This window comes from Gavialis gangeticus, unplaced genomic scaffold, assembly GCF_001723915.1.
Source record: "Gavialis gangeticus isolate Ggan-Ray unplaced genomic scaffold, GavGan_comp1, whole genome shotgun sequence".
Taxonomy (NCBI): domain Eukaryota; kingdom Metazoa; phylum Chordata; order Crocodylia; family Gavialidae; genus Gavialis; species Gavialis gangeticus.
The window spans coordinates 431,857-443,956 of NW_017728965.1; the positions used below are offsets into that span (position 1 = coordinate 431,857).

General features: G+C 39.5%; 1 protein-coding gene across 2 annotated transcripts in view; it reads right to left on the bottom strand.

Moving 5' to 3' along the window:
• Positions 1-5,621: 5,621 nt before the first annotated feature.
• PPP2R2A (protein phosphatase 2 regulatory subunit Balpha) overlaps positions 5,622-12,100 on the bottom strand; it is a 98,524-nt gene continuing 92,045 nt past the window's right edge. The window contains exons 6-10 of one of the 2 annotated variants that reach the window (XM_019504009.1): positions 11,567-11,744; positions 10,548-10,712; positions 9,398-9,567; positions 8,880-8,971; positions 5,622-7,280 (exon numbers count right to left, since the gene is read on the bottom strand). In XM_019504009.1, coding sequence (XP_019359554.1) covers positions 7,001-7,280; positions 8,880-8,971; positions 9,398-9,567; positions 10,548-10,712; positions 11,567-11,744 — 885 coding nt within the window. In that variant the 3' untranslated portion in view covers positions 5,622-7,000. The remainder of the gene's footprint in view (positions 7,281-8,879; positions 8,972-9,397; positions 9,568-10,547; positions 10,713-11,566; positions 11,745-12,100) is intronic. The other variant, XM_019504018.1, reaches the window with a different exon arrangement.

The following is a 12,100-nucleotide window of genomic DNA, read 5'->3' on the forward strand; positions in this document are numbered from 1 at the left end:
CCAGCTGCCCCGCCTCCCTCCACGGCGCGGGCGCAGCTAGGAAGCCCCACCCCTGCCAACCGCGCAGGCGCTGGGCGTCATAGCATGAAACTGCGCATGGGCTGTGCCATCCAGCCACGCCAGAACAGGCACGTCGCAGTATGCATGCGCTAATCGGCTGGGGTATCACTGCGCATGTGTCGCATGGGGTGGGGAAGAACACCCCCAGCTCAGACAGGAATAGCCAAGAGAAAGGGGAGGGGGAAAGGGGCGGGGCTTAGAGCCAGGCTGTCTGCGCTGGTGCAAAGATTTTCCTGTGAGGATACAGGGCAGAGCAAGAGAGACGTAGAGTTCTTTAAAAAAAACAAACAAACAAACCCCAGTTCTTTGCAAAAGAAAAACTAGGGTTTTTTGTTTTTTTTTTTTAAACCTAAAGGAAAAAATAGTGCAAAAAGGAGCAGCAGGCATATTCCAAGGGGTGCTGCGCCTCTGAAAAAACACGTAGTGCATGTGCACAGGGGCAATGACTCCTCCCCATCTACCTGCCTCTGTAGCCAGTGGTGCTAAACCTTTCCATCTCCCCCTTCAGTTCAACCAAATGCTTTCCTTACTCCTGCACTGGCTTGTGGTCTACATGTGACACTTAATGCCCACTGGACTAATTCTACTGCCCGTTAGTGCGGCTGGCAAAAAGCATTCATCTGTGCTAGCGCACAGTGGAATTGGTCCAATGTACGTTGTGTCACCAGCCAGCATTCATCTGCGCTAATGCGCAATAACACTGATTATGGCTCATTAAGTTAATAACAACAGGTACTAACTTAATGCACTGTAATGGTGCATTAATGAACGTGTAGACATACCCATGAAAGATCAATGCCTGCCTTTTCTCCTATACTCTTCACTTGCAAACATTTCCATTAGAGGAAGACAGAGAACAAAAGCAGCATATCTTGAAGGTAGGAATATAAAAGCCCTTCCCTGTCATCAATCCAGCAGTCTTAAGGTGTCAAAATGCAAATTGTACTTTTACTCTCTTGATCCCCACCCTAAACATTTATCCTGCAAGTTTCAATACCCTTACAGATGGATCCAGATTGCTGCAACTGGGATCTATTTACTCTGCTTTTAATTTCATAAAAAGCAATTCCTTGTTTATCTTCACATTGCACAAATACAGGAAAAAAATATTATTTTTGTATCAGTAGCTATGAACTACACCTATAAGCCTATTTAGAAACCCATTTATTTTTTACTGCTGCCACAGCCTCCCCAAGTGCATTGTCAGATATTTTTCATCCCCTATTAAGCCTATTTTAAGGTTCAGGGAAGTGATACCACAGCCTCACAGCTGGCAATTTGGTACCGGTGTTTCGTAAAGCTGACCTTAATTCAAAAGCTGACCAAACACCCAAATCAAAATGGTTTCAAATGCCCTTTTGGGGTATTATTAGAAGACTAAGTACATTTAGGAAAAAAGGACCAATCATATCAGGGAAAAATAATTGAGATCCATGATAGTTTTAATGGGTCAAAACAATGTCAAGCTGATAAATGTGATTCACAACAGGTTAAATGCTGCTTGCTATTTTCTAAGAACTGGAATCCAAATAATAAACCCATATTGCAAAATTAACACATGAAGTCTAGCATACTGTGAGCTATGTAAATCCTTTGCATGTCTGTAGCATCATCCCAAAATCCCCTCATCTTAAATTTCTGTGTCAAGAGGTATTATCAGTACGATAAGAATATTAAAATAAATGAGTCAAAAATCAGTTAGCTAAGATTAAAGCAAGTCAGTGGCTGAAATAGGAATATTAGGTAGAACTTCTAGCCCCATTTTCCTGCAACCCAAGGCTCTTGGGACATTTCATGGCCTTTGTAAAGTAATGCGTGTTCTTGAATGAAACAAACTGTTTTAAGAGCAAGTTGTTCCAAGTATCGCTGGTAATGGCCTGGCCTCCAGGATGGGAGGGCCAGAAGGTATCACTTCAGCAGGAGGGAAATTTTTGTCATGAACATCAGGGCAAGCCATCTGGTACAGAACATGTGCACTGTGCTTGACACTTATTTGGTCTACCCAACCAAAAACAAATAAACCCAACCCAAATTGCTCCTGCTACAGCTTGTACCTGTGGTTCTAAGGACTCTTAAGCAGTCTATGGCATGTATTCAAGTATCCAACAAGGATAAACTAACAGCTCTCAAAAACAGCAATAATTCTATTTGGTGCTTTTTTCTGTTGGGGTTTTTTGTTTTTTGCTTAAAACACAGACCAAAAAACCTCACACATTTCAGTTGATGCCCTAGAACCAGCCATGCAATGGCTATGGATGCGTCAGAGATCAAGTTACATTCCTCCATTCTCTCTGCTTGTCTTGCAGTAGATTACAGCGTGTACAAACAAAACAGCTTAGTTATTTGTGTTATAGCTTCAAATGATATGTGCAACCCCGGGTCAGGGCTCTAGTGCTAGATTATGTACAAATGTTTTTGTCCTAGAGCCTTGGTTCAGTTTTCTTTGTGGTTAAGCTGAACTGAAAGATGGAAAAGTGAAAATACTCCTTGACATCTGCAGGCAGCTCTACAGACCAAATAGACTTTGGTGAGCTGGCAACTGACAACTGAAACAAATAGCCACTTTCAAGCAACTAGCATTTGCCTAGTACCCCCTATTGGAGTAAACCTAACAGCTGTCCATACCCTTGATCCCTCACCAGTCTAAGTAGCATTTTTTTAGCGTCACATTGGATGATACTGGAATAACAAGTATTGCACCAAAAGTTTGTCAAACAGTTCTTTTAGAGGACTTGTGAAGACTGAATTTTCCAAATGGTTCAAATACTGTCAGAACTCAAAAGAAATGGTTAGACTTTGAGTTGGAAGAGACATGCTATATTAGAATGAACCAGACCACGGTTAGTTACGACAAAGTCTCTGACCTGTATGACAGCTATGGAGCATTTCGTTTTATCCTTTGCTGCTCCTGCCATTTTCCAACGATTCCACAATCTTTTATTGATCAACCTAAACATTTGGATACCAGGCTAAATAAAAAGTTATTCTCTGTTAGCAAATATACACAAAGAAGTTCAAGGGGCCAGTGGTGCCAAATGGATGTCTTAACTATGGTACAATCATTTCCTACCATTTAATACAATAAATGCTCCCATGATCCACTGAAGCAAACCACATGCATAAGGGCCAATAGATAGGTCTCCTATTGCTCAGTAAGCACTTAAGCAGAGGGTGGTTTTGGAACTGAGCTGGAACACGCCTTCTGTGCACTTAGTCATCATCAGGCTAAAGACATCAGTTACACCAGCCCACGGGAAGTGACTATTCCTAGCTAATCATACCTTATGATGAAAGACTCCAATTATAACAACAGCCCAACATAGCTAAAAACATCTTACGCCAGTAATAAAATATTGCAAAATATTAAGCCTTATGCCCCTAGAAATATTCAGTAATACTGTGTGACAACTCAGAAACTTCCTCCTTTTCAGACTACCAGTAGCCTTTTCCCTAAGGAAAAAAGCTTCCCCTGCCATATCACTTCATCTGGCCTTGGCACTCTGAGGCTGGAGACAGAGGAAGAGTAGAAAATGTTCCTCTGTAACAGCTACAGAGACTAAATGGGAAGTTGAAAACCCTATTCAACAACTGCTTAAAAAGAGGAAGAGGGCCCCTCATTTGTGTATTTGGCATGACTAGTAGATGAACACAGCAGCCCCCTCCCCAAAGAAGTGAGGACTTGAGATCATTGAAGTCAATGGGAGTTTTGCTACAGACCCTCTCTATACATGCAAAGTTCCAGCAGTCTGACAAGTAATACAGCTAAACCCAAAAGGGGGAATAAAAACTATTTTATATTTGCTTAAACAGTCTCTCAATGGTAAAATGATCCGATATAAACTAGGTTGAACTGCATGAAGTATTTCAGCTCAGGGTTTTGCACCATTCCTCTAAACCAATTTTAAATCATGCCTTTCCTTTAAAATGATGTAAGTTGGTAACTTATGCCATATCATAGACTCAAAGGGTGGGAGCAGGTTGTAGAAGAGCAGGTTTAGTCCACTACTATTTTCTTCCTCTTCTATGCTTAAGGACAGAACCTCTGTGAAAACCCTCCTGGTTCTCTAGAAGAAAGTCCAGATATAGCAATACAGGAGTTAGTGAAGCCAAAAGCTACTTCTGCTTCTGGAAAACAAACTAGTAGCCAGAAAAAAAAAAAATTATGAAACATGGGAATTGGAGAAAGTGGAAAATAAAAAGCAACCTGACAAAAGTAAAGTTTATTCTATGCATAAACTTTTTATTAATAAAATATAAAGAGATTTACAGCATATGTCAATGCACAGCAAGTTTAATGAATTATCTAGCTGGAAAACATGATGCTTTGGTTGGCTGTAGTGGACAAGGCTTAGACCTCAACTTGGCATGCCAGAGTAAAACCAAAAAGGCAATGATGTCAACTACTGACCAATCAAAATTCAGATTCTGTCACAGACACATTAACCTTTAATAACACACATGAATGAAGTATCACTAGAAAACTATGCTTTAAGTGCCACGTGACGTTACCTTTTTGGCATCTATATCTTCATTCCATCCTGATTTCTGTGCGTGTCCAGAATAATTAAAGTGTTCAGGTTTTCAGTATGCCATCCATGATAAACCCGCAAGTTAAAACACGCAAGTAAAACAGGACTCAGCAGTCTGGATACTAACCCTTGGTAAAGCACTTTGCTTCAAAAACAGAAATGGATTAACCATCTTTGCAAAATAAACGTGAAGTTTACTAACCCTCCCTCTCATGCACAGATACATTCTCTCTCTCTCTCTCTAGCAATTAGGAAAATGAACCACCCTTGGTCCTGATCTTGTAGCCACGTGTGTAGGCTATTAAGCCTACTCACTCCTAGATCCAAATACTTCAAGGAAACTATGCTTCGAGTAAAACTAAGCATGTCTGTAAGTGCATGTAGGAGTGGGCCCAATTTACTTGCTCAACAGACAGTTACTGTTCCCAGGTGAGTTAAGAGTTTTGTGAGGCTAACAGATGAAAACTAATAAAGATTATGCTCATACTCACACAAAGGTCAAAGGCTCGCAGGTTGCGTATCCACATGAAGCAAGTTGTAATGTACTGAATACTTTTATATTTTTCAAAGCACTGTACACACATTACATGGTCTAAATGAAATTGAAGTATACTGCAATAGCGATCCTGTTAACTATTTGCAACCATACCCACGTTTTATAGCAGAAACTGTATCTTAGCTGATGGGGCAAGAAAAGTTTAAACAAAGTAATACCTATAACCAAACCACAAAAATGGATATCAATTAGTTGGTTAAGAAGTGTAGTTCCTCCCAGTCAAGACATATGTAAACTTACCATGGACTCAAGGCCCACATTTTCTTATTTGCTAAATGAAGAGTACAATTTACTGGACCATCTAGTAAACAGAGGAGCATAACAAACACATCAGAGGTAACAACTCACAAGCCTTCCAGGGTTGATATTCAGTTCTCCCACATTTGGATAATTCCTAAGAGTCAAATATTTATTACTTGTCTGTAAACAATTTAATTTCACGCAGATTCTGTATTCCAAGTATTGTCTGATCAGTGTACCTTTTAACAGTTACTTTAATTGCAACATCTTTGATAAGTCAGAGGAAAGAGTAACACTCATGATAGACTACATTTCCATTCAGATACCAATAGCAATAAAATACAAAAAATATAGTGTATTCAGAATGCAGTACAAATTATTACTTGTGTAATAACTTGATCTTTTGTACCACATCATACTGCTGAACAAAAAATTAAATCCAAGAGGAGCCACTGAGTAACTCTGTATTCTAACACAAGGCATTACATGAAATCAGGATGAAATAAAACAAAAAAGTAGTCACATAAAGATGATTTCTAGTCCAAACTTGCATCCCTACTCAGACATAAGGGACAGTTCAACAGACAGAGAGGCTTTAAGGGAGACTGAACAGGTCAAATACTATTTGTGATTATGGCAAAATTTGGCAGCATGAAGTTGTTGGGGTTTTTTTTTGTTTTAATACAAGTGGTAAACAAACAAAAGTTAAAATTATAATTTTCATACATGAATTAATTCCAACAATTGTGAATAACCACCTTCTCTCCCCCCCACCCCCCGGAAAAATAATTCATACTGGTTAAAATCATTACCAAAAAAAACCAAAAAAAACACATCATTTTATTTTCATGCATCTAAGGTAAAACACAGAATATCTGTATAAAGAGGTAGATTTAAAAAAGAAAAACAGATTCTCCATTCTTTGTCACTTTTATTCAGTAGTTTTGTTTCCTTATTTTTTTGTTTTTGGTGCCAGACACGGCAAGGAGTGATTACAGTCAACTGTTTATTAAAACATTTGTTCTCAACACAGACCCCCTTTACCACTGACCCCAAACTGACCCATTTCATGTGCTTTGTTTTGTTTTTTCCTATACACCACCACCAGGGCTGGGTGGAGGGGGATAAAAGGGAAAAAAGGGGAGTCCAGGAGGTCAGAAGGAGGAATGCTACAAGCCACAGCAAGAATGAGCTGTATTTAATAAAAAAAGGGCCACAAATGATACAGTAATGAGGTTACACAATTAAATCCCATAGCATGACTGAAGGCTTTCCCTGTGTTTGACTTCATCACAATGGAAGGCATAAAAAGTGGAGTAAACCAATGTTGACACAGTCCAATCTAGTCCATTAGGCAAGATGGTGCAAGTAGTCATTAAATTACAAAGTGCCCTACCCTCACCTAAATGGCTAGCAGACATGGAGAAAAACAGTGATGGATCAACAGAGCTTCCTCCATGTAGCTATCAAAATGAGTTGTCATATGGCACATTTTTAAACACTGGAAAGGGGTGCCACAATGGACCTCTCTCATTCTTTCGTTTACAGGTACAAATGCTAGATTCAACTATCTCAACTATGCAGGAAGTGGACTCTTCTGTTAGGAATGCCAACCCTAATTCATCTTGTCCTGAAATATATACAAGTTGTTTGTAGTAGCTACAGCAATGATATTTTCCTTGGGATGCCAGGCTGTATGGAGTATCTTCTTGTTGAAGTCTAGGCTGTCAACACTAATTTCATCCTTCTTCCGTTTGCCACTTGCACAGACTTTGCGCGGCTTCAAAACCGTGCGGGGTTTATTGTTTTCCCGTGACGCTTCTAAGGTGATGTCTCGCTTTGTGTTTCTGTCAAACATTCTGAAGAAGTTGTTGTAAGATCCTGTCATGACAACGCTATCAATAAGGGAGGAAAAATAACAATTAAGAAAGGAACAATGGCAAGGGGGAAGGACTGTATTACAATATCACCCAGAAGGCCCAGCTGGGATTGGGTTTCCACATGCAAAGAGAAAAAGCATATCTAGCTCTAACAGCTTACACTCCAAATAGAGAAGGCAAGTGGCTACCACGTGATCCACCAGGGAGAATTTGACAAAGTTGGGAACTTAACAGCTTATCTCCCCAACTCCCGGTCCAACACCTTAACCACAAGAACACAAAATACTGCCTTCCCATCCCATGTTCTGGCCATTTTGCCACTTTTGGGCTTCCAGCAGTAAGGAAACAAGCACTGATCATTGTGGGCCTGCTCCTGTAAGAGTCATCATCTTACAAGACTAAGGCCTTAGCCTCAAATAGAATTCCACTTGCCCGAACACCTCTCCCCCCAAAAAAAGCTATAGGTAGAGTGCAAATTAGAACCCACAACCAATCATTAATTTAATTTGTTGTTCTTGCCGTGTAATTCTGTCACTGACTTCTGAAGTAACTATACCATTTAGAAGAATACAAAACTCTAGTTGTACCAAAATGTTTCCTAACCAATTAGCATTCCATATTCCTAGCCCTACACAAATCACCATGTCAGAAAAACATTAGCTAATTTCTAAAAATGTAATCAGCATTTAAATTCAATACTGCCTTACTGCTCAAAGCATTTAAATGCAATACTACCTTAGTGCTCCATCAAAAGATGACTTGTTTCATACTTTGGGACCCAAACACTGAGTGGCTGTGGGCCAGTTCTATGAGGTGCTCCACACATCACAAAAAACTTGGCCCCTGAGGCAACCCAAAACCAGGTGGCTAGGATTGCCCAAGTTTAGAAACTAACTTCTCCCCATTTTCCAACATAACCTCTTAGGGGAGAGCCATCTGAAGGCCTTCTCACACTGAAACACCTGAGATTTTTAACAAGGCAAACAAATGTAAAAGATACCCAGGATATTTGGTAATGAGATACTCTGTTAATGGCATCACACATATGGGACACAGTGAGCTGGCTCCCATTTTACAAAAGAGCAGTTAAAGCACAAATAGTACTCAAATAACTGCTACATTCTCAGTGGTATAACTGGGTGGTTAGCCAGCCTTAAGAAGGTAAGCTTGAAAATTCATGAAGAAGTAGAATTCCTAGAGGGCTCTGTTTACTTTCCTCTTTTGACAAGGACAGATTTTAAATTAAAAAAACCGAGCATAGCTCCCAAAATACACTCTGTGTCCTGTAGAACAAAATATGGCCCCCCACTGTGAAAAACATTCAAGAAGTCCATCCAGCAATTGGTCTGCATAAGCAAACTTTCACTCCCATAGAGATCAGATTGCAAGACTGGGGCCTATATGAAGACACGGTATGAACACAAAAGACAAAAACAGAAAGGAAAGCTCATTATTAGGAACGAGCATACATAACTTTAGCTTTTAAAACTGCAAAACAGAAGCGTCTGTATTTGGACTGCCTCATGTCAGAAGGGAAATGCAGCCCTACTTACCCTCAAAGCTACAAAAGTTTCAATATGTACTTTTTTTTAAAAAAAAGGAAGTTACACTTGCCTATCTGATCCATTCCAACAGCACTCAAATTTGTCAAAAATGCAGTCATTCTCATACAGCGAACAAAGTTTACTTCTGAGGTATTCATGCACCTGGAGGAAAAACAACAAGCACACCAACACAAAAGCATCAATCAGATGTATTCAATATCTATTTTCAAGAACATGATTTTTTTCTATCAAATGTTACTAAGTAATCTTAAGGAGTTATGAACTTAGGTCTCTCACTTGGCATTGTGAAGCTACCTCACGAGTGAGATGTCAAAGAACCTTCTGAGTTCCATGTTCAGGAGGAAGCGCATTTTACATGCCCAAGAGCTCTAGTTTTTTGTATATCTTTTTACATGCCCAAACATCAGTCCTGACCCTGCAGTCATACTGCAAGGGGAAAAAAAACTGTGCAACTCTATATAAAATGTGGGGGTGTCGGTATGCCAAGTTCCAATTGCTGCATAGTGGCCACATGCAACACATTAGATTATTTCAGAATTCGCAATACCATTGTATGAAACAGAATACCTGGTATGTTTCCACAGGTCTGTTTTCCATATTTAAATCCCAGATCTTAACTGATAGATAATCTCTAGTCATCATATATCGACCGCTGTGGCTGAATTTGACATCAGATATGGAAGAGATGATTTCAGAGAAAAAAGATCTGTTGCTAGGGTCTTCTGGTTCTTCAAACACTGGTAGGAAGAAACAGGCATGATAAGTGGCACAATACATCTTCTCTAAAAAAATGTTATGCGCTATGCAGTGTGGAACAAAAACTAACTGGTACATGCATATTGGAAACATCTCAAATGGTTTTGGGTCAGTATTTTACATGAATTGACTGATAAGTAATCTCCCATTTCCCAGTAAAGCATACCCCGAGTTTCAGATGGCCTGCTTGGTAACACAGGAGGTGCTGCTAAATGGCCAGATGAACAGAACTGATCACCATAAAGTATGCTGCCAAAGACATCTTAAATGTGTATAACAGCTATGTACAGCATTTACTACTTTTATTTGTGGTAAATAAAAGTGTGATATCAAGTATCAGCAAGTAATTATGTGATACCAACAATGCTTGATACATTAAGACATTAGATGTAAGATTGCTGGACTATGGAAATCCATTTCTTAACAAGTATAGGATGGATGTCCCTTCCAATCCAGGGTATACCCAACAAAAGTGATTAGATGCTTATAATGCAGTGGCTGTAACAAGCAAAATAGCTTGCTACCATCATGTGCAATCTCTCACAACAGTAAAGTTCTGCAAATGTACTGGCTATCCTGAAGCAAAAATTTATTGGAACAGAGGCACTTCCAGCTCAGTCCCGAATAACATATGCAGGATGGGGCTGAAATTCGCATGCAAAGTCTCTAGCATCAATTACAGACTGGAGTTGGGACTAGCTAGTTCTAAACCTCTCAGCCAGCCAGCCAGCCCCCATGACATTTATGTTACTTTAATATATTTGTTTTCGCTCAATTAGAAAGGTAACCCTCCAACACCTATTAAGGTTTTTAATGAACTTGAGAAAATTCATTTAACAGGCAATTTATTAATAGAGCTTTAGTTTACTGTAATTGATGCTTAGCTTGCTTTAGTAGCGAGATGCTAAACACTTAAAAAGGAAAGGAAAAGAAATCAGCAACCATGGCAAGCAAAACTCACATTTTGAATGTCTGTCACAGAGTGCCGATGCTCTCATGTCACATAGACGGATAGTTCCTTTACTGCTGCTGTATACAAACGTGTTACAGCTATTTGGGTGGAACTCAGCAGCTGTTATGACCTCTGTCAGCTCTTCCATATTGGCAGGCTTTATATCTACAATATCTAGAAAGCATTCATTAAGGTATGTTCTCTTCAACTGTTTAGAATACAATTTTCATCTATACATGTATTTACTAAGTAATCAAGAGAAGGGGAGTGACTGAAACCTGGGAACAGGAACCTGGGTTCTGTCCCCAAGCTGAGCCAGAGACACCTTATGTGACTTTGAACAGTGCACAATCTCCATGTCTATTTAAAGTATTCAAGAGTGTTATTCTAATCGTCTGTAAAACTAGTCTACACACACAGAGCAACATGAACAGTCCCTTTAAAATTACTCCTCTATTAGCTAGGGAACAGTAGCAAACAAACATGCTTTTAATACATAAGCTAAATGCCGAGTCAAATTTCAGCAATCTAAACAAATCGTTTGAAGTACATCTATTGTTTCATTTTTACTCTACAGAATATTATGTTGCCTTCTATCACTTTTACACACACCAGCTTGTGGGAAAGCTAGTGCTTTCCCACAAGAATCTGAGGTTCAGCAATTTCCTGCTCCTTTCCCACCCTAGGACCTCTGTGACCTGAACTCTTGACCCGTCCCTGCTCCCTATTGAAGGGGGATGAATATACTTCATTAATGCAGTTAAGTAATTATGCAAACTGTGCACTTATCTGAAATCCATTTAAAGTAGTATCCTATAATCAATCTGAATCCAGTACTCCTCATGTTGCCCCAATATGATCTTGTTATCAAAATTCCTACAGCAGTAATCTTTATAAATATTAGTGAGAATTACATAAGAAAGAGAAAAGTGTTAAATACATAAACACTTCAAGAGAAAAGAAGAAAATTAACAGCCTCTGCTCGAACCAAAAGGGATAAATCAAACAAAAAATGGTGAAAAAGATACTAAAACTTCTGTCTGTTATTTCTAGGTGCCAGAGATTAATCCGCAAGTCATCTGCAGATAGGTATGTTTCATAATCACTATTAATGGAGATGGAGTTGATGTGATACGTGTGAGCATTGGCAAATATCCTTCGTGGACTGGCTTCGACCATAAGATCCATGGGCCTGAATACTGGCACCTGTAATATATGAAAGGAGGCAAAAATCCAAGCTCTGCATACAATAGAGATAAATGTGTATAGACACAACTGTTCTTACAGTGTACCATGAAACTACACAAAGCTAACCAACAAGGGTGATGATTCCTGGAGGGGCTTCAAGGTCCCCTGCATGACAGGCATACTGCACAATACACAGGGTATCACAGAAAAATGTTCACGTTATTTGTCTAGTGATGGCTGGGACAGGGATCCAGATATTTTGAGTTCTGTTCCCTGCTGTGCTGTGAAAAGTGAGCTCCTACTGGTGATATAGTATCTCTCTCCATTATAATTTTTCTGTGACAATTCATTCTGGAGCATAGTAATTGTTTGCT